This window comes from Python bivittatus, unplaced genomic scaffold (assembly GCF_059951505.1).
Source record: "Python bivittatus isolate LINGU-HERP-01145 unplaced genomic scaffold, Pbiv_v1 ctg000700_np1212, whole genome shotgun sequence".
Taxonomy (NCBI): Eukaryota; Metazoa; Chordata; class Lepidosauria; order Squamata; family Pythonidae; genus Python; species Python bivittatus.
In genome coordinates this window covers 26,061,556-26,084,528 of record NW_028277098.1, presented here as the reverse complement: position 1 = coordinate 26,084,528, position 22,973 = coordinate 26,061,556, and the positions used below count along the sequence as shown (strand labels likewise).

General features: G+C 37.4%; 1 protein-coding gene and 1 pseudogene across 1 annotated transcript in view; both read right to left on the bottom strand.

The window, feature by feature from the left end:
- The window catches only part of HFM1 (helicase for meiosis 1), an 84,522-nt gene extending 66,302 nt beyond the window's left edge, over positions 1–18,220 (bottom strand). The window contains exons 1-10 of the mRNA XM_088153365.1: positions 18,159–18,220; positions 17,423–17,550; positions 9,429–9,519; positions 8,121–8,368; positions 6,298–6,345; positions 5,727–5,797; positions 2,710–2,842; positions 1,516–1,667; positions 968–1,045; positions 726–887 (exon numbers count right to left, since the gene is read on the bottom strand). Of these exons, the coding sequence (XP_088009491.1) occupies positions 726–887; positions 968–1,045; positions 1,516–1,667; positions 2,710–2,842; positions 5,727–5,797; positions 6,298–6,345; positions 8,121–8,368; positions 9,429–9,519; positions 17,423–17,550; positions 18,159–18,220 (1,173 nt within the window). The remainder of the gene's footprint in view (positions 1–725; positions 888–967; positions 1,046–1,515; positions 1,668–2,709; positions 2,843–5,726; positions 5,798–6,297; positions 6,346–8,120; positions 8,369–9,428; positions 9,520–17,422; positions 17,551–18,158) is intronic.
- On the bottom strand, positions 10,735–11,476 carry LOC112542081 (hsc70-interacting protein-like; annotated as a pseudogene).
- Positions 18,221–22,973: the final 4,753 nt, after the last annotated feature.

Here is a 22,973-nt window from a genome sequence, read left to right as displayed (position 1 = left end):
ACGGTAAGGATGTCCAAACTAATTAGGATCATACAAGATACCTTAGAAGATATTCCCTATTTACAACAACTCGTACTACTAGAAGATGAAGTTTAATCAGCTCTCTGGTCATTACTAAGTTGGAAGGCTACAGGAACTGATCTACAGAAATATGGCAAGCAACAGAAGAAATATCTGTAAATTCCTAACCAAACTTTGCCAGGAAATCTGGAGAACACCACAGTGACCAACAGATTAGAAGAGGTCAGTCTACATACCAATACCAAAGAAAAGAGACTTAACAGAGTGCGCAAACTATCCCACGATATCCTTAATTTCATGTTAGCAAAATAATTAGGATCATCAATGCAGATTAGAGCTCTATCTGAAAAGGGAAATGCCAAATGTTCAAGCTGGTTTTAGAAAAGACCAAGGAACATTATTGCTGATACATGCTAGATAATTGAGAAAGCCAAAGAATAGCAAAAAGAAATCAATATGTGCTTAATTGACTATGGAAAGGTCTTTGATTGTCGAATTGTGGAATGTCCTTAGGAAAATGGAATCCCAGAACATCTCATTAATTTTAAACTATCACAACTGTCTTTCCTTTACAACAATAAAGAAATCAATTGACAATTGTCAACATTTCTCTTCTTTGGATGTTAACAAAGATAGCAAGCAGTGGAACAGAGAGAAAAAAGCTTTTTGAAGTATAAAAAGAAAAGTTAATTCATAATTCTTACATCTTCTGCATTTGGAATCGTTGCAGAAACTGCCACAAATCTCATGAGTAATACTGAATTAGGATTGTCAGAACTTTGTGAGAAAGAAGACTGAACAGTTTTCATCCGGCTGACCACAACTTCAAGAGTAGCACCTCGGCTCTCATCTTTTACAACATGTACCTATGGAATTAAATACAACTGTATATAAAACATCTACTCCTTTCTTTCTTTATATTTTAAGTCATCTGTTACTACTTTACCTCATCAATGAGAATAAGCCTCACTAGCTGAACTAAAGAGTTATCTCTCCACTTTCTAGTCATGCTATCCCACTTTTCCTAAAGGATAATAGAAAAAAATAACATTGTAGTACAATCTAAATTATCAATTTTATAGGAATTTTAAAAAGATACTGTTGATACAGTCAATCAATATTATTACTACAGCCAGCAATTAACTTTAGCATTATAAATACTGACAATTATTTCAATATGTCTCTGTTCCAAGCTAGCAGCATTTTTATAAAAAAAAAAGGACTGCAGATCAAATTCAAACAGAATTTCAGAGTAATCCAATACATTGTACAAAGCAATGCTGCATTTTAACTTTTCAGATTTAATTATTGTATAACTCTATTCTACGTAGCAGCAAAGAAACCTCTCATGCATGCTATGTGACAAATTCATAGTACAGCTACAGGTAAATCAACTAGAGACTGATCAGATTTATTTCTAAACATAAAATAACCTGAATGGTACTGAATATTTCCAGTCAACAAAACCAATATTAACTAGATTTTGAAACCTACTGGTGTAGTCAAAATAATGTGAGCATGCTGTATTTCAAATAAGTCATCCATTGCTGTATCTCCTGTTAGTTCCTTACAGATGAGTCCAATGGGTCCAAATTTTTCTTTCCAATCATCAAAACGCTGACTGCATAGAGCTTTTATTGGAGCCACTAAAAACAATACCAAGTGTTGTGAGAGAACAAGGCATCCACAAAATATTTCCAGAGCTTTCCACTTTTTTTTTCACAAGTTAAGATCTTAAATTCCTTTGAATGTCACAATTACTTTCAGGGCTATACTCCAATGATTATTCATATATGTCTTCTAGTTCTTTCAGGAAACCTGTATATTCTTCAAAATCTTAAAGTTTTCTCTAAAGTTTTAAAAAAGCATACATTTTTGTTTTAGAATACTTATTAATTTTATAATAAATCAACATTTAAAGACAGCCATTCTACATTATTGGGGAGATTAGCTGTGGTGCCGTTAGATATTAAGAATTTCTTCTTTGCAGCAGATTTTCATTGTCATCGGCAAAGAACGATTATTCTGATGGCAGTACAGAAATTGACATATTGAGAAGGACTAGGTGAGACCTTACATCTGCTGGATCCAAGCCCCTTTATTTCTCATGCCGCCAGAAAGTACAAAAATATTTGCCAAACTTGAAGCTTCTGGATTTATTTTCCTTGCTATTGAAACCAATAAAATAAATGTTTTTACAGAAAAAAGGCAATGAATGCAAAGGAAATCCCACTCTCTGTGCAGATCTGTTTCTGCCTCTCTGTGTACCGCAGAAAGAGTGGAGTCCAATCATTACATATCACTGCCTGCCTAGAACAAGGGTCACCTTTCTCTGTGCAGGAAAAATTTCCAGTATAAAGTGACACAGTAAGCAAAGTTTAGCCCAGAGGACTAAGCTTTGGAGGAAGATCTTCCTATATCTGCAACCTTGCCCACTGAATCAATTTGGGAGGAGGCATAGGTTTCTAACTGCTGTCCTAAGAGGCCTTCCAAATCAAAACTTCTGAAAGGATAAGTCGACAACATTATGCACAACTACAAAACAAAAAACAAAACATCTTTAAGATGTATAAACATAGTGTTGTTGCTGCCATAAGACTATATGCAATGACCAAAACACAACATAAAACATCAAGCAAAAATAATTTTATCAGCGATAATAATAATTTCAACATGCAGCATACTTACTATATACAATTTTAACATTTAACCAAGGTACTGGCACCTTGATTAATAATCTGGTAATTGCAAGCTCAAACATTACAGTTTTTCCAGAACCAGTTGGTGCACAGATTACAAAATTTCTGTCTGTGTAAAGGAGCTAGAAAAGAGTAACAGATAGTAAATATAGCACAGCAGTCAAACACATCCATTTTCACTTTAAAACAAGATGTTTTTTTAAACATGAGAAGAAATAAAGGAGCTCAAGCCAGAATATTTTATTTTTCCTTTGTATTTGCCACTGAGCAATTGTGAAGAATATATAGTATCTAAAATCATTATGGGGCATGGTCTGCAATAGTGTTGCTAATATAAAACCAATTTTCAAGTCTCAGGAGGAAATAGTACACATAGGAGAAAAGCTTGTATGCAATAATCTGTCTTTAAAAACATATAATAAAAAAATAAAACTTAATCATATAAATTCCTATCAATGTAGGAATTTGAAATATTTATTTTCCTGTATAAATTGCTTATGGTAAAATCTTATAATGTTTATCAAAAAGTAAATCCCATTAATAGGAAGGTATAAGATTGCAGCCTTGGGCAATTATGACATTCAAAGAGATTTTGGAAAACATAGCTCATAAATTTGCTCATTACACTCTAAAAATATTTATTTCTTTGCCACTGTATCTGACCATAGGTCACAGATCACAGCAAGAAAAGGAGGTCTGTTGAAATTTTAGCAGGCTGCTGTAATAACAATGGTCATGTAGTTTATTTTATTTTTTATTTTATTTATTTAACTTGTCCCTGCCCATCTCCCCACAATGGGGGACTCTGGGCGGCTTACAACACACTAAAAACATAAATACAATTAAAAGTTATAAAAACCAAACATTAGAAACATAAGAAAGCTAAAAAATCCAAGAGGCCGATAGGGGCCACACCAGGCCGCTAAGGGGCCAGCCAACTCCATTTCTGATATTCTCCCTCCCCGCCCCAGGCCAGATGGCAGAGCCAGGTCTTCAAATCCCTCCAAAAGGCCTGGAGTGAGGGGGCCTGTCTCACCTCCGGGGGCAAGATGTTCCAAAGGGCAGGGGCCACAACAGAGAAGGCCCGCCTCCTGGACCCCGCTAATCGAAGTTCTTTTACCGCGGGGATCCGAAGCATGCCCTGTGAGATTGGGTGGGACGGGTTGAGATCGTGGGGGCGAGGTGGTCCTTCAGGTAACCAGGCCCCATGCCATGTAGGGCTTTAAAGGTGATAACCAACACCTTGAATCGGACCCGGAAGCAAACCAGTACCAATGCAGCTCACGGAGCAGAGGTGTTATATGGGTCCTTCTTTGGGCCCCAAAAATTGCTCGTGCAGCCGCATTCTGGACCAGCTGAAGCTTCCAGATATTCTTCAAGGGTAGCCCCATGTAGAGCGCATTGCAGTAGTCTATCTTTGTTTAACAGAAGACAACAAATTGTGCAAATCTCAGGAGCATAATATAGGGTGAGGCTGTATTTCCATGGTGACAGGCCACAGGAAGTATGATGGGAGGCATTGGGCAAGCTGTTCCAGGTGAAGGTTGGTTTTAGGGAAGTTTTGGAGATGGTGGTGGGGCCAGAACTACAGAGAGTCCTAGAAGAAATGGATTTTCTAGACTCTTTTCAGACTGAGTTGGAAATCTCATTGGTTACCCTGCTGGACCATCTTTATTGGGATCTAGAGAGAGTACACCCCTCCTGGTCCTATTAGCATTCTTAGTGGCATTTGATACCATTAATTATGGCATCCATCAGAGCTCCTGTGACAATTGGGGTTTAGATGCATGTTTTGCAGTGGTTCTGTTCCTGTTTGAGTGGGTGGTTCCAGTCAATGTGCAAGGGGTAGGAATGGCCACACCCATGATTGCCCCAATGTAAGGTGCCACAAGCTGTCTCCTCAATGCTATATAATATCTACTTGAAATTGCTGTGTGAGGTCACCTATTGGTTTGGAGTAAAGTGTCATCATCTGCAGATGTTACTCAATTGTATAACACTCCAGGCCAGACTGGAGATGCAGTTGAAATCCTGGCCTGATGTCTGGAAGCTGTTAGGGCTTGAATGGGTTTAAACCACCTCAGATTAAATCCCTGCAGCATGAAGCTGTTGTTTGTTGCTGATAGATCTGGCTTATTACTGGTTGCAACTGACTCAGAATAGGATTACACTTCCCCTAAAAAAACAGGTGTGTGACTTGAAATTCCTCCTGGAAGTGCAGTCCCTGATGAAGCAGTGAGTGGGGGCAATGGTCAGGGGCATTTTGTCCAAGTTTGGTAGGTGTGTCATTTGAGAGCCTTTCTGAATTAGAAAGGTGAGACCAAAATAATGCGATCTATATGGGTTACTTTTGAAGATAAACCAGAAACTATAACTGGTCAAAAACATGATAGCCCATCTGCTAACTGGATTATAGATTCAGCAATATGACATCAATGCTGCAGTCACTGCATTGGTTACCATTTTACTTCCAGGCTTGTTATCATCTTTAAAGCCCTACATACTTGATTCCTGGATTCTTATAGGGCCATCTTTCCTGGCAAGATTCGGCCCATATTACACACTCTTTTGAGGGAGGGGATGCTGAGGGTTCCCACCTAATGGGAAGTGATGTGTGACCTGATGATGCTTCTTCTCAGTGGATGCCTCACACTCTATGATACTTTGCCTCCTGAAATAAAGAATGATCCTAACCTCCTGCCTTTGAAGAATGTGCTTAAGATTTTACTATTCTGCAGGGCACTTGGGTGCTGAGGATGGAAGGGCTACCTCTGAGTTTTTTAAATTATTTATTGTGTTTTAGTTTTTGCTGTAGTTACTGTAAACTGCCTTGAGTCCCAGGAAATCAGTGATAAGTAAAATCATGTATCAATAAATAAATTGGAGTTATGGTAATATGATAATGAATTATGTCTATGAAATTGACAACAAAGATACTACTTTGCACATTCCAAAGAATGTAAGGATAGTTTAATACCAGCATTATTAAAATTAGCTCATACTTACATCATCCAAAGCCTTGGACTGAATATAATTAAAATAAGGGAACTCTTTGAAAATATTTCTAAACTGAATGGCTTAAAACTCATATTAAGGAGTGAGACACCTTAGTGAAGTACGGATATAATTTCATCTAAACGTAAGAATAAAGACCTTCTAATTTTCCCCATTTGCTCTGCATTTCATAAAATAGGTCTTGAAACAAAGGAGAAAAGCAGGAGAAAACTGAAAGAAGAAAACGGATATCTTGGGAAAAATCTGTAATAAATATTTATAAAAATACTGATTAACTTGCCAAGCTTAAACATTATTCATTATATGGGTAGAATAATCCAATGGCCCTGCTATGTTAGTGGCCCACTAAAGCCATACAATAATACCTCAATCTATAAAATAACATAGAGATGCTTATTATTAATGTTGTGGGTCATGGCTCTAAGTATAATGAGTTTGCTCAATTAGCTTTCCTGAGACTATGCAGCCATATATAGGAATTCCTCAGCCACATGATTATTTTTTGGATTTTAAAAGTACTATTGTTTACATCCAAGAAATGTTATAACTTGTAAAAGGATACGGATTTCAGTCACAGGCCTCAAAACCATTAAGTCCTTTTTAGATGTTACTAGTAACAAAACAAAACAAATGTTGATTTTAATTTTCTTTCTCTCATTCACATACACATTACACTTGATCTTAGCCAATGTTTATTTAAACAGCAGGAATAAAAATCAAAATAGGTTAAATTCTGACCTAGTTGTACTTGATTGTGCAATAAATCACTGGGAGAAGCTAGAATAAATCTTGATAATTTATAACATGAAAAATGGCAATACCTTGTGTTAATATACTGATTTCTATAAATAGTAACTATCTTTTCTATTACAGCTTGCTGTGTTAAAGGACATACTGAGGACAGGCTGTAATCCTATTGGCAATGATGTAAAGATGTTGGTGTGGTGGTTGAAGCAAGTGGCAGAGGAAGCCAATGCTGGGAACAGCAATGAAGTATTGAAGGAAAAGGTTACTTGTCAGCTGTCTCCTGGTATGATAAAAAAGTGTCCCATTTCCAATGTTGGAGAAACTTTTAACTTCCAGTTCAGTCAACTTTTGTACATGAACTGGAAAGGACTGCCAGACAATATATATATTTTGGACTAACTTTGCTTGACGTCTAAAATTTCCAAAAAGGTTATCTGGCAAGACAAGTGTTCTGTATTGATTTGAAATCTGCAAACTATGATTCCATACTTTATGCAGTGTAACAAACATATTCACAAATATAGTTTAGAAGAAGGAAGGTAATGCTTGTAAAAAGCTTCTTTGAAGGCATTAATAAAATATATTCCTTTTCCAATTCAAGTGGTCTCTTACAACACCTTAATCTTTATAACTATTGCATATGATGGGTGCTTCTAAGCAAGACTTTTCTGATGTAATCAACCTTCATGATTTACAGGATTTTATAATCCTCTGTGTTTTCACGCTATTTCTTCCATATTCTTTTCTTACCAAGTAAACTTCTAAGAAAGAAAAGATAAATGTCTTTGAATTGGTAGCACTGCACTTGAAAGCACCCCAGATCTTCACTTACTGCACAGTTAGAGGGTTTTTTTTTAATGTCATGCAGGTAGCCCTCGGTTAACAACAGCAATTGGGACCAGAATCACATGATGTCACAAGTTCCAGCATTTCTCGTTGCTGTCGTTAAGTGAATCCCACACAATCGTTAGGCACAATGTCATGGGTCGCCATTTGCGACCTTCTGCCAGCTTTCTCATTGACTTTGCTTGCCAGAAGCCAGCAGTGAAGGTCGCAAATGGTGATCTGTGACGTCGTAATTGTGAGCCGGTCGTAAGTACCAGCTCAGCACTGTTGTAAGTTTGAACAATTGCTGAATGAGTGGTTGTTAAGCAAGGACCACCTGTACTTTAATATTTCTTTACAGAATATTTTATATTTACTTTAATATTTCTTTACAGAATATAATATTTCTATACAGCTAGATTAAACTGATGGGAATGGGAGCAGAAGAGGAAGGAATATGTGAAGGTACAAAAAATATTTTTCTTTCATCAATTCCTTTATTTGGTCTTAAAATAGTGGAATACAAAAGTCTATGTGACTGACATTTTCTTGTACCCTATTACAATTATTTCAGTTTTATCTAGCTTATGTATACTTTTTGTGATTCACTTTTTCTAATTTGCTTGTCTTTTACATAAATAGTATAGCCATAACCCTAACCCTTGTTTTACATTACTCTAACAGATTTAACTCTTGTATATTTCTGAATCTATGATTCTGTTCATGAACATACATTATTCATAGTTATTGCATGAAGGCTGTATTTTAAGTACCTTTTGTAGGAAAAAAGTATAGAAAAAAAGTGTAATTTACCTTCCATACTAGAGGTCTCTGAAATATATGGAAATGATGGTGCTTTTTTAATTCCTTCTGTATTTGCAGAAGCAGAAAAAATATTATTTGCAGAAAAACAATTAAAATCTGAATTTTGGGCTATCTGCATATTATTTTTCCACAAGTCTTTTTTCATCTCTTTGCTGTTAATAATATTGCAATATGTATCCATTTCTATCTTTGCACTGGCATTGTCTGCATATGTATAACAGGCTGGTTTAAATAAGCTGTAAGGAATAAAAGGATTTTTTTTTAATAATATACAAAAACACACACATCTCTTTATATGACAATTATATACTATTGGTCTGTTGCACTGTTTACAGAAACTAATTTTTAAAAACCTTAAAAACAACTTGCATAACTTTGACTATTCAGCTGAACATAGTCCATTAGCAGTACAGAGAAGTACTGTATGCTCTCTTACTGGGAGGTATTACTCAGATCATCTTGTATATCTGCTTTTTTCAGGTCAGCATAACATCCAAAACCATTTGTACTGAGCTTCTGAACAATTATATAACTTGGGTATTGCAGGTTGCAGTATTTCAAAGTTTTCAAAGAATTGAAAAAGAAATCAGAAGGTAGCAAAACCTTTCCCTTTGTGAAGGAAAAAACTGATCACTTCTAACTTACTCTTTTCTTGTTTTCATTTTCACTGTTTATATCTCAGTAATTAAGGAAAAATTCAATGAATGCTATACACTTAATCAAAAATTAGATGCATCTCTTTTTGATTATCAGCATTCATCAAGTTGGCATTCAAATGAACTCTACATAGCTTCAAGTTACTTAGACATTCAGAACAAATTCCTGAAAAAGGACAGCTCTAGTGAGCTGTAACAAATCAGCAAAAATTACTTTTTAATCCCAGAGTAATAGGATGAGAAGTAATGGGATAATGAGTTATGGCATCCCATTAAAGTAGTAAGAATTTTATGACTAACTTCTACAAGGACTGGATTACAAAATCTATATTCTGCGAGATGCCACAGGACTATGTCCTTGTGAGCAAATTGAAGAGTGATGGCAAATCAGTTGTTTCTTAACTAAATAATAAATTAAATTGTGTGTTTAAATCCTTATAAAAGGCATTTTGCCTAAAGCAAATCCAACTATTGTACTAAAACATTGTTCCCAGATTTTCTTACATTTAAAAGAATATTAATACAACTGGAGTCCAATTAAGTACTTCCATTTCAGAGATCAAAAACTCACGTTTTGACAAATATATCTAAACTAATATGGGTCTGATAATTAATTATTAAAATTGGCTTACAATCGTACCTTTTCCTGAATGTTGAGCAAGCACTTTCATCACAATCTTCTTCTGGAAAATTAATTAATACTTTATTTTCTAAAGGGCTGTATAAGTCAGCTGACAAGCTCTACTTATGTTCTAATCAAGGTCATGGAGAACAATGGATCTAATTCCAAGCTATTGCCCTAAAAATGGCTTTTATCTTCCTGCCCAATTTGAGGCTGTACTTACTACAATTCTCTTTGTAAACAGTCTTCCAAAAAATGCAGAATATCATGCCTGTCATTAGCCTGTCAGTTCAGTAAAGCTTGTATTGTTCTCATTGTTCTTTTTTATTTTTCACATGGATAACATTCTTATATCTTACATGCATATCTCATGTACAATATTCTATAAAATATAAAAAACTTTGCACTATATAAATCTCAAAACACCACAGTAGAATATCTTTAAAAAATCTAAAATACAGGAATTCAAATAAAAAAATTTTCCTCCTCTATTTTTATAGACTGACACTTTTCAAAAGAAATTCATACATTTGAGCAAATAATATGAACCTTCCATTCAGAATAAACCATTTCTGAACTAATTCCCACCCCCCAAAAAAGTATCATATAGCATGATTTTAACATATCAACATATATTTATTTTATTCAATTAAATTTATGTATTGCCACAAGAATGATAATAATAGGCAATATCACAACTAATCCCCCAAAGCTCTCTGGAACAATTCTGGAAGAGCTTTAGCTCATCATGCTTTACAATTCTCTCTGGGTATGTATAATTCAATCCATTTGCACATTGTCCATGTTTGTACAATATACTAGCACTTGGTTAGCTGAACCATGGTTTACTGAATTAATCAATCACCTGGATTCACACAACACCTTGAAATACAAATAGTCAACCACATTTTTACTTAGAAAATTCAGCCAACTTTCTGTATGTTCAATATCATTATTGCTATTACAAGATTTTTAACTCAACAAGAAATTAATTTTTTGCAAGAAGAACCTGGTTGTCAGATAGCCTATTCAGCAAAATATCAAAGAAACAATCAAGAAATATATCAAAACAACTATAATAAATTATGGCAAGAGATTAAAAGAGACCTTGAAAGGTGGAGGAACTTAAAGTTATCTTGGTTAAGATCTACTGCAATTATCAAAATTAATGTATTGCCCAAGATAAATTATTTATTTCAAATAGCATCAGTTCAAATTTCAGAAAGAACTAGCCAACTCATAGTCATTCAAAGGAAACATCATGTGGTGCCACACACTACAATTTTAATTTAATGAAAGACTTATTTATGGATGGTCTGAACATTCAATCAACTTGACCAATGACCTTCATAAACTTGTGAACTTGTCTCAGTATTTGGAGAAATTGTCTGAATTCCAGGTCACATCCAACCATGCCAGTATAATCCTTGGATCCATAATTGCCATAAAAAATCCAAATACATCCAAAAAATTCAGGTCATCCACTGCCAAGTATTTTCCTCACTCTGTGCCTTCTCTTGTTCTTCCAAGATACTTTTGATCCAGTTTACTGTATCCTGGATCTTCCGGCTCTTCTTTAGTGTATGCTTTCGTTTATATTTGTTGTGATGTTCAATCATCTTCAGGGTTTTGGGTTGTACTTCCTTGAGCAAGGTATTCATATCTTCATCGTAGTCCCAAATACAGGTTAAAGCAAGGTTCTCAGCAGCCTCCTCCCAGTGGCCCAGAAGCATATGTGCTTTCCCTCTCCATTTGTATGCTTGTGCATCATCAACATTGAGCTCTGAGGCTTTGTTGCAGTCTCTAATGGCAGCATTGGGCTTTTGCATTTTGACAAAGATACTGGCTAGGTTGATACACAAGACTGAGGACTGTGGATTCAACTTAACAGCTTCTGTGAATAGGAAACCTGAAATGGTGTCCCCCATACTCTCCAGTGAATCTCTTAGGAAACTTAACTGTTTTGCTCTTAGGAATATTGGGTCTTGTTTGTATAGATTGAGCAAGGCTTGAAGATCACCAACACTTTTAGGATCCACTAGACAACCCGTGACCCACTGGGTCATCATTTCAGAGATATTTCCTTACCCAAACAGAGAAACAGAATTACCATGGGCAGGCAAAAAAGCAGTGGGAGTGGGAGTGATTTTCGACTTCGTGCTGGCTTCCCCATTGAGTTTCCTTCCTCCCTCCCTCCCTCCCTCCCTGATGGAATGTGAGGATGACCTTAGAGGCTGGGGGGTGGGAGAAGAGATGCCACCTAGGGAACAATCAGATAAAAGAGAAAAGAGTCCACAACAGAGTAAGAGCCAAAGAAACTTAGGAAGAACTCGCCCTAACTATTCAGGTGGTAAATAGGAAACATGGGAAATTTGTACTTTCAGACTTGCAAGATTCTGTTAATGTAGCCTTACAATAAAGTAGAATTAGCTCATATAGTCATGTTTCCTGTCTGGTTTACTTGAGAAGGCTGACAACTTCTTCCCTTCCTTTCCCTTCCCTTCCCTTCAATTGAGTTATCATGGAAATTAGGGGCCCTATTGCTTTTAATTACTTGTTTATCATTATAAAGAGTATGCTTAAATTATTAGCTTTTTTGTGTGTATTTTGAATTTTTTTAATGGAAAAATGGATTTGACCTTTGTAAACTAAATGACAATTCAATTTTAAAATTGATATAGTTTTGCAGTTTTGATAACTATCCCTTCTCCTGCTTTCTTGGATTATATCCAAAATATTTCACATCCAGCTTTTCTGCACATCTGATTTTCCTCTTCTATTGTACATACAGAGGTACAAAGTGGTATAGGTATATAATCTGAATTCATCAAGGCCTCACAATCCAGAATATCTGATGAGGCAAAACTTTAAATATAATACTGAAGTTAAAGGAAGAGACTGAGATAGCAAGTGTGGACCCATGCACAGATAGACATATGTATGTTAAATTGTTTTTAAAATGTTACTAGCTTTATTCATTTGCATTAAAATTAAATGTGTACATTAAAAAAACCCAGAAAGCTAAAGGTAGTAATTTGTCTAATGTTTCTAATTAAATTGGAATTGGAACTTTTAAAAAAAATCCTACTTTATTCCTCCAAAAGAGAGAGTTGTTGAGTAATGTATAAAGTATTAGAAGCATATATATTAACCAGTTCAATGAAGAAAAAATATATGAAATTTGCAGATTGGAATGTAGGATTTGGGGTACAATATTAGTGACATATTTGAAAACTATGTTCATTATACTTAAAGTTTAAATCCTGAATAGCAGAAATAAACTGCTAGAATTCATACAATGTTCCTACAAATGCTGTCTGTATGATCTAATAAACTTGTAACCACTTTTCCATAAATTCCATTAAATTCAGTGAAATCCACTGCTGAATATTATCTTGCTTATTTTTATCATTCATGCTAATTTTTACAAATTCCTGAAATGGCTTAATCCACATACCCCTTTTTACCTTTTTCAGCTCCTCTGACTGAAAAAACAGTTGCTGTTTAGAGTAGAGCACTGAAAACATGAAGGCTAAAACATTATTTTTCCAATTTTAATATTTCTGTCTTCTTAATCATTGTTATAAATATGTAGAATATGCCATCAAATGCCATTTCCTTTCTGTCTGGCGCACACGCTCACTTGTATCGCAAATCATATTTATATTCTGAACTTGAGTTTGGCTTGGTGTGATGTGCACATACCTTTGCTGCAGGGGTTCTGCAGGGGGGGAAGCGGAGGAAGTCCCAGGTAAGGAGTGCAGGGGTACGGCAAGGGATGGGGGTGGGGGAGGCCCTGGCAAGCCACATACAAGTTGTCGGAGGAGGGTGCTGTGGTGCATGCAGGGAAAGAGGGCATTGGGTGTGTGCAAGCACAGGAAGGTCAGCAAGGAGGGTGCTAGAGGGTGTGCGTGTGTGTGTGAGCGCAGGGAGGCCCAGGAAAGGAGATGCGAGTTTCCCTGCTGGCGTCCCCATTGACTTGTGGGAAGTTGTCAGGGAGCACTGGAAATGAGGATCATGTGACTGTGGCAGTGTTGCGATGCTAATCAAAAGCAGAAGCAGAGTGGCGTTGCTGAAGTGGCCACAATTTCCCCAAATTTCATTCCCACAGGAGTAATGGGTCCTGGCATTCTATAAGTTAGCCCATTTGAGGTACCTTTCTTCAAAAATTGTTGGCCTATGACGCACCTTTTCACCCAATTGAAGGTTACAAACCAACAGACATGAGAGTTTTAGTGGTATTATTAAAATTCATACCAAATTATAACCTAAAAGAAAATTGGTACAAAATATTTTACAGATGGTATACAGCTCTATCAATCATACGGTAATAAATATTGGAAATGTCATGAAACAGAAGGAACATTTTATCACATAGTGGTGGACATGTAAAAAAACCCCAAAAGTATTGGAAAGACATACATACAGGTAGTCCTCACTTAACAGCCATTTGTTCAGCAACAGTTCAGTTACAATGATGCTGAAGAAATGGTAGTTGTGACCAGTCCTTAAAGTTACAGCCATTGCAGCACCCCCATGGTCACATGATCAAAATTTGGGTGTTTGGCAGTCCACCTGTATTTACAACCTCAGTGTGTGCTTCAACTACCCCCACTTGCCTATCTCCCCCCATTTCTGCCCTTTTGGCCACCCTGCACTCTGCTCTGCACCTCCACTGCCCTGCACTCCACCACCCCTGCTACCACCCCCAGCTGACCTTTGCTGTCTTCTTCCTCCTACTGCTGATGAGGTGCAGGGGTGGCAGAGTGCAGGGCAGCAGGGGTGCAGGGTGGAGTGCAGGTGGCAGGGGTGGCAGCTGTCACAAAGGCCTTGCAAGGCATAGCAAAAGGTCAACAGCTGCCTTGGCTGGGCATGCCTTGTCACCAGCGGGAGGAAAAAGACAGCAAAGGTCAGCTGGTGGGGCAGGGAGTGGCAGGGGTAGGCAGCAGCAGAGTGTAGGGTGACCAAAAGGGCAGAGATGGGAGAGGTAGGTGGTGGGAGGAGTTTAAGCGCAGGGCAATGGAGCCTCGTCTGCCAAAGGGAGCTTGTAGGCCCAGCTGGGGAGGAGGCAATGGGACAGAGCTGGCAGTTTGCACAGGGCAGGAGAAACATGAGTGCAGCCCTGGCCTACACTAACAACACCTAACAACAGTGCAGCCCTGGCCTAATGAGTGCACCCAAGACTACTGGAACTGCTATCGCTAAGTGAGTGCAGTCACGTGGTCTGCCTAAAAACTGTTTCACTTAGAAACAGAAATTCTGGTCCCAATTAGGGTCATTAAGTGAGGACTACCTGTATTATAATGCAGAAAATGTTGGAATTTAAATTCAAAATGAAACCACAACTTTTCTTACTAGGTATAATCTCAGAAAAAAATAAATAAGAAACATCATAATTTATTGAGATATACGCTTACAGCAGTGAGAATAAATTTTGTACAACACTGGAAGAAAGACACAATTCTGACAATATCTGACTGGGAATTTGAACTTGGAGAATATGCAGCAATGGCAAAACTAACAGTACACACACACACACATACACACAACTAGAAGTTTAACTAAATTTAAGGTAGAATGGTTCTCATACATACAACACATCATGTAGCATGGGAAATATAATCACAGTTTGGCTTCTAAGGGGGCCTAAATGTCTACAATATTGCAAATTAGCAGATGCATAAAAGAGGGGAAGTCAGAAACTTAATAGATGATGATGATGATGATGATGATGATTTTAGTTTTTCCTTCTTTTTCTACTTTTTGGTATTTTAATTCTTGTTAAATTTGCTTCATTCATCTGTTTTTTCCTTTCATTAATATGTATGTATGTATGTATGTATGTATGCATGTGTATATGTGCATATATACAGGAAGTCCCTGAGTTACAACCATTCATAGCGACCGTTTGAAGTTATAGCGGCACTGAACGAATGGTACATACGCCTGAAGTTATAGCCACTGTAGCACCCTCAGGTCACATGATCAAAATTTGGGTGCTTGGTAGCCTGTCCGCACTTATGTTTGCAGGGGTGCTTCAACCTCCCCCACCTGCCTATCCCCCGCCCATCTCAGCCCTTTTGGCCGCCTGCACTCTGTCATCTCCAGCTGACCTTCACTGTCTTTTTGCTTCCATTGCTGATCAAGCACACCCAGCCTGGCCCTTCATGAGGCAGTTGCTGGCTACACAAGGCTTTATTCCCAAGGTTGACTGCAGTGGTTTCCTTGTGAAACCTGGGGAAAAAGGCCTTACGTGACCAGCAACTACCTCAAAAAAGGGCCAGGCCATGCATGCTTGGTTGGCAGCAGGAGCAAGAAGATGGTGAAGGTGAGCTCGGGGAGCAGAGCACAGGGTGGCAGGGGCCTCAGAGTGTAGGGTGGCAAGGGCAGCTGTAGCCTGGGCTGGGTTGGGGTGGCTGGGGCTTTGCACTGTGCTGTTGGGCTGAATTGGTGTGGCTGCAGCTTCCCAGGATAGCTACGGCTTCGTGCAGCCAGGCTGGGGTGGCTGGGGCTTCCTGGGATGGCTGCAGCTTTGTGCTGCAGCTCAGGCTCTTTGTGCTGCGGCTCAGGGGCTTCTTCTTCTAAGGCTGTTTGCTGCCCTGCAAAGCAGGGTGCATGGCAGCCAAAAGGGCAGAGATGGGAGAGGACAGGCAGTTGTGGGGAGTTGAAGGGGAGATAGTCCCTTACCTTGGAAGAACCGAGGTTCGGGGCTGGGAGGGACCAAACTGGGAATGGCTTGGATCGGAGTGAGTCCTCAGCTAATGACCGATGGGATTGGGTTAATGACAGGAGTGCCAGGATTGTCGTCGCTAAGTGATGAGGTCACATGACATCAGGTTTTATGACCGCATCACTTAGCGATGGAAATTCCAGTCCCAATTGCCATTGTAACTCGAGGACTAGCTGTATGTATGTGCATGTGTGTGTACATGTGTGCAGGTATGTATGTGTGTATGTGTGCGTGTATCAAGTAACAATACAATAGAGATTTTTATATTAAGTAATTAGATTAGAACCAAAACCTTTATTATATAACAAATACTTTGATGTGAGTCACAGTGGGGGTTTTTTAATGTTATACTCAACTTTGAATGAAAAACTCACATAATTTTAATGCTTGCAATATTTATACTCAAAATTGTGATTAATATTGATAGAATATATTTTTCTCTTCTGCTTTTAATACTCCAAGTTATCTAAGTAACAGAATGTCAATCATTTTTAATTACTCTGTGTGTGTGTATATCACTGTACTGAAATAATACGATGTATCAAGATTTATAACACACAATTAAAAAAAAATATTGTTGCTGTCTGAATTAGCATAGGTTTCTTTATGTATTGATCCTGTTTACTTTATACTGCTACCTGTGATGATCTTCAGCCCACAAATTTCAAATACTGTGCTAAGTGTGGTCAGTTTTATGCCTTCTTTTGATAATTCACACAGAGACTAAAAAGGCAAAATGTAATTATTCCTATGGATGGATTTATTTTAGAAATACAAAAATAAATAAATAAAATAAAAGTTGTAAAGTAGAACAAACATTTTGTGAAACTTGCCATTTAGATTGGGTTACTTTACATAATGTTGACATTGAAATTTAGGGCCAAACTAGATAATAATGATTAATGAATAGGCAATAATTATGAATAATAATATTGGGGGATGGGAAAATAGCAGTTGTAGGGAAAAAATGGGACTGCAATGTATAGGATCTAGATTATCTCTATGCTGTGGTTCTAATAAAAATTCTTCCCATTTCTAGCTGTATTTGTCTAAGGAAAGGTATTACCACTGATGCCAATAGCAGGTGTCCTCCTAGGATAAATAGCAAATAGGGGTATTAAATGGAGTTACAGATTCAATATATGTAGAGAAGCATCATCACATATCATCTATATTGGCCGTGATTTAATTCCCTTGAATTTCAGGAGAAATCTAAAGCTCTAAAGCAAAAATACTAAATTTTATTTTCTATTTTAAGTTTCATATGTTACCATATTAATACTACCACAAATCCTACCTTTTTGGTTACATTTTGCAAAATACATTTGTAGCTCCTGAGTAGGTGGAATTTCAGAAACAGATGGAACAGGTGCAAGATCCCAGTTTGTTGGCTCTTCATTTTCTAGATATCTGTTTTGAACATATGCGTATGACACAAATAAAAAAACCTTTAAGAGTTTCCAACCAAATTGCTGACAAACCACAGAACATACTGACTGTTGTGTCACTTCTAAATTTTCTCTTTTAATATTACACTTGACTAAAAAAGTGTTATATTTAACATTTAAGGCTTCTGTCAACGCACTTAGTTAAATATGAATTTGCTATGCAGTAGCCTACAGGTGGGCAGCCATGATTCTAAAGACCCCAGGGTTTTCTGTTTGTACAGCTAACCTATACTGCACATTGAAAAAAGCTTTAGAAGCAGAACTAATTTTGTAAGAGAATTAAACTCAAGAAAGTATTGAATATAACATAGAATAAATCATTTATTGTGGAATAAATATTCAATGTTGTATTATTATAGCTTATAGAATCTAAAGGATAAAAGTAAAAGGTATCAATTATTTCTAAAAGAACCATTTTTAAATAAAGATGTTCAGTTAATATAATGGAGATTGGTATTTCATTCTACAGAAAGCATGCATGATTGGCTCAGTATTGAGCCAATACTACACTAATTACTCAGCTGCCAACTTTGACACCATATTTTAAATTATTGATATTGTTCAACTTACATTTGCTTTCTACCTGGACCTTCAAAAAACAAGTTATCTAAAGAAAAGGCAGGTTCTGTCATTGTTGAAATCTGATTTCTCAGTAAGCTGTAAAAACACAATAAATAATATTTATGTTCTTTGTATTCCATGTCAGTTTATGTTCATAATCCTCCCTCTACCACTATATTCCGGGTCCAATTCAAGGTGTTGGTTATTACCTTTAAAGCCCTTTATGGCACAGGACCAGGTTATCTGAGGAGCTGTCTCGCCCCCGTTATATCAGCCTGCCCCACTTGGTCCAGCAGAAGGGGCATGTTGCGGACCCCACCAGTCAAGGAATTTCGACTGGTGGGGTCTGGGAAGAGGGCCTTTTCTGCTGTAACCCCCGCTCTGTGGAACAACTTACCACCAAAGTACGTTGTGCCCCCACTCTCATGGCCTTCAGGAAGAGTGTGAAATCTTGGCTATGCCAGATGGCCTGGGGCCAGATGGGGGCTCACACCATTGGAATTGGCTTGTGGGGTAATTGATTCTACCCCTCCCCCATCATCTTGAATGTTTTTAGTCTTTTTTATGCATATAGTTTTTGTAATATAGTTTGACTTTTTAACTAAATTAATATGGATATTTATATTTTTAACTGTTTTCGGGTTTTACTTTACTTGTGAACTGCCCAGAGTCACCTTCTGGGGGAAATGGGCAGCATATAAATTTAATAAATAAATAAATATTCTCATAGCCACTTTGTGAGGAAGTTTAGGCTGGCAGGTAGCGATAAAAAGTTTCACGACTGTTTTTAATCTGGGTATGTTTTAATCCCACATACTCTGTACCATATATACATATTCACCAAAGAATATGCTGTACATGTTCTAATCTAATAAGTATAGTATTAAATCCAGTATCATTTAAAATGTCTACCCTAGTCATTTTAAATAACTATGTATGCCTTCAGGGCTTGTTAGGAAAACTGGGAAGCCTTCTGTAAATTTAAGGGTGTAATGCTTGTTCTTGTGCTGCATGCAGTGCCATAGGGGTCACTTTAATTCCAAGTAGAACAGTCCCAATTTTGTCCATTAATGCATCTGAGACAGCTGATTGATGAGCTAGGTGACTTTGGAGAATACAGTCTCCTTCTCACCCATTTGGGAAGAGATAAATCTAACGCCACCTCAAGTCGTTTTCAGAATCTCTACTGGCATTTTGAAACCTGATGAACAAGCCAGTTAAGCACTGTGGGTAGACAAGCTGATAGTATTTTAAATCAACAGTTCTCAACTTTTCTCTTTTTCAAATATATATTCTTCCCTTACAAATGGCTTGCCTATAGATACCGTATTTTTCCATCAATAAGACACCCCCATGTACAAGATGACCCCCACTTTTCCAACCCAAAATTAAGAAATCAATATTTTAAAGATAGTGCAGAACACATTTTTATTTAGTAATTAGTTAACATTTACCTGATACACTCGGTGGGAGGAGATCCAAACCGTCTCTCTGCATCTCTATTTCCATGCTCTTTTGCATAACTGATTACATTCAAGCACGAGTGAAACTGCTGATAATTTGTCTCTGCAAACAGCCTTCCTCTAATTGGTTTGTTCAGCATCAGCTGATGTCAGTTACATAAGGCTCGTGATTGGAGGAAGTCTGTTTGGGAGACAAGCTATTTCACTCGTGATTGGAGGCTAGCAATAGGAGGAAGCCTCTTTGCAGAAACAAAGTATGGGCAGTTTTGCAACTGCGCGGTTCTCTCCTAGGCTGACTTCCTTGAATAAGATGCCCTTCAATTTTTAGGGTAAGGATTTTAGAAAAAACTATCGTCTTATAGTCGGAAAAATACGGTACTATGCAGTTTATCTAACTTAGTAGTAGTGAAGAGACAAAAGAGAACCTGCGTAAAGAATGGAGGAGAGGAGAGGAGAGGAGAGGAGAGGAGAGGAGAGGAGAGGAGAGGAGAGGAGAGGAACATATTCATGTTAAAGGAAGCTTTGGGGAGGAATTCTGGGAAGTGTAGTTTCTTCTTCAGGTCTCATTTCAAGTACTTTATCTCTAATGTATCACTGAACAAATGAAGAGGGACAGGGACAAGAAAGTTAAAAGCTGAATTGCAGCATGTGGAAAACTGTAGAAATATAATTGACTCCTTAGCTATTTGAATCCTTTTAACTTTGAAAATCTTTTTTAGCCACTAAGCTAACTTTCTGCCAAAATAATGGTAATGTCCGTGGCGGTCTAGCCTCCAAGGGAGAGAAAAATATATAGCCTTCTCCTTGTATACCACTGAAAAAGACCATCCTCACATTTACTTCTATGTTAGATTCATGTACCCACACTAAATCCTAAACCTAAATTAAAAAAAACAAAAACCCACAGTTGCTGTGTTCACATAACACCTATTCCCAAACAACAAACCATATGGCTTAACCTGATGGCCTGATCCATACAATTTGCGAAGACAATGATTAGATTTCACAACAAGGGGAATCACAAATTACCCTGCTCCATTTTAGCTTGCCATAGTGTGACATGCAACCCTAGTCATAATGTACTGTTGTCAACAGTGACCCCCCCCCCACCTTGGTGGAATACAATATTTGGCCAGAAGTATTTAGGGAAATATACATTTCAGATGTTTAGGCCTGAAACTGGTTCAGAGCTTAGTGTAATTAGTGTAATAACCTGAACTCTGACCAGAAGCCTATTTGCAACCACTTTAATTTCTATAAATTTGATGTTTATTTTTATTTTTATTTATTTATTTTCAAATTTGTATGCTGCCCATCTCCCCCAATGGGTGACTCTGGGCGGCTCACAATAATAAAAAAGAAGAAAAAACACAGGACTCTCCAGACATGGACATAAGTTTTTATATTCTGGCAGCGGTTTAGGCACTACATACTCCTTTGTGTGCAGTTTTCAAAACTCCAGAGCAGCTCTACACACAGAGCACTGTGATAGTCTGGATGGAAAGTTATCAGTGCATGACCAATGATCTTCCCCTAAATCTTAGGTTACACTACATGCGGCAGTGAGGCGTAACACTGACTCAGTGAGCTATTATCATGGTGTGGAACAGGCACATCTCCTCAGAACCACTCACATGTGGAACCCACGAAACAGGGGTCTAGCCCAATGCCCAGTTTCCCAATAGGGCCAACTTCCAGAATTTTCAGCAATGGTCATCTTGGCTGGCAAATTCAGGTGGTTGAAGTCCCCACTTCTGGTAGTTGCCCATGTTGGGAAACACTAATATACCCCAGTGTCACACATATTTGTTTTCTTGGTTCACACGTTCATGCTGGTAGATGCCAAAGGACAGGGCAAGTCACAACATGATGTATTATCAAGAGTAGAATTAGTAGCCATCATGGCCTGTTTTATTTCTGGATGGATGGATGGATGGATGGGAGGGAGGGAGGGGCTGACTGGGAAGATACCCAAGAAATGTGAGAGCTAAAAACTAAACAGCAAATATCAGAGACCCCAAAGGGACTAAAGAAAAACCAAACAAGCAATGTTGTAATATACCTCAGCATGAGGGAAAACATGTGCGAAAGATTGTTCTCTGAAGGAAAATCTTTAAGACTGTGGTCCAGGTAGCCAACAAAAAACACTAGATTACTAAGTCTAGGCCTGAAGATGGTTACATTTAGAGATAGGGAGCATGTTGTTGATTCAACCACAACTGCAGCTCTGTGATCTGGCAATTTTAACTGGGAGTGAGAGAAAAGTAGCTGAAGTAATACTGAATTTCTCACATGATTTTAACTTCTTGTAATCTAACCAGATTTTTTTAGGTGGATGGCTTAAAATAAAATAAATAAAATGGATTTATTTTGATTAATTCTTTGGTTTTGGGTTTGAGTAATTAAGAATCATTTGCATAATTTAAATTGGGAACTTTTATATATGTTTAGTGTTTTAGGAAAAACAACAATGATCTCTCAACATTGTTATTCTAATAGTTGATTCCGTATATCAACAGAAATTAACACTGAAGCAATTACAGTTTAATCATACATGAACACTGACCCCAGATTCATCATGTAGGATCTGAGGCAAATGTACCTCCATCCTTTTGATGTAGAGCTATTTCACCCAGTAAAAAGCAAACTACCTTCACAGAAAAAAAGTTGTACAAACGGTTCTAGATGTATTCTTAATCAGTGATCTGGCTAGTGCTCCTATTGCGATAAAAATGTCTTCTTTACCACAAAGCGATCAAACAGTAGAACAAATAATTACAGGAATAACACTGTCCCTCAGAGTGAAGGCGTTAACACTGATTCATAGTAGCAGGCCCATGGATTATTTGAAGTCTGTTCAGATTTTAATTAACATTTGAATCACTTTTAGTAAACTCCTAAAACATTAGCTATCAGAAACAATTCTTTTATATACAATACACAACACCCAAACAGTCATAGTTTGGTTACAATGAATACAAATACAACTGACACAACCCAATTTAAGCACTTTTAAAACTACAGTATTTATTTCAGGAACAGAGTTTCTGCTGAAGTCACTTGAATTTTAAAGTGTTTAATTTTTACTGGATTTCATCCATCATAGTTTTCAAAAGCAGTCCCGCTTTTTTAATGATTAAAAAGTATGCTCTCCAATCCTTTTGGCTTCAGGCTAGTTTCCATCTTAATTTGTAACATCTGCTTTTAGCTGACCAGATTTTAAAGCAACCATATAAACAGTTCATTTTTCAGAGCAATTCTTTTCCTCAGAGTTTTTTCCCCAAGATGACATCTCCCTCAACACCCATAAAATACACACACATCACATAAAATATATAGCAAAGGAGACTCTTAACAGCTC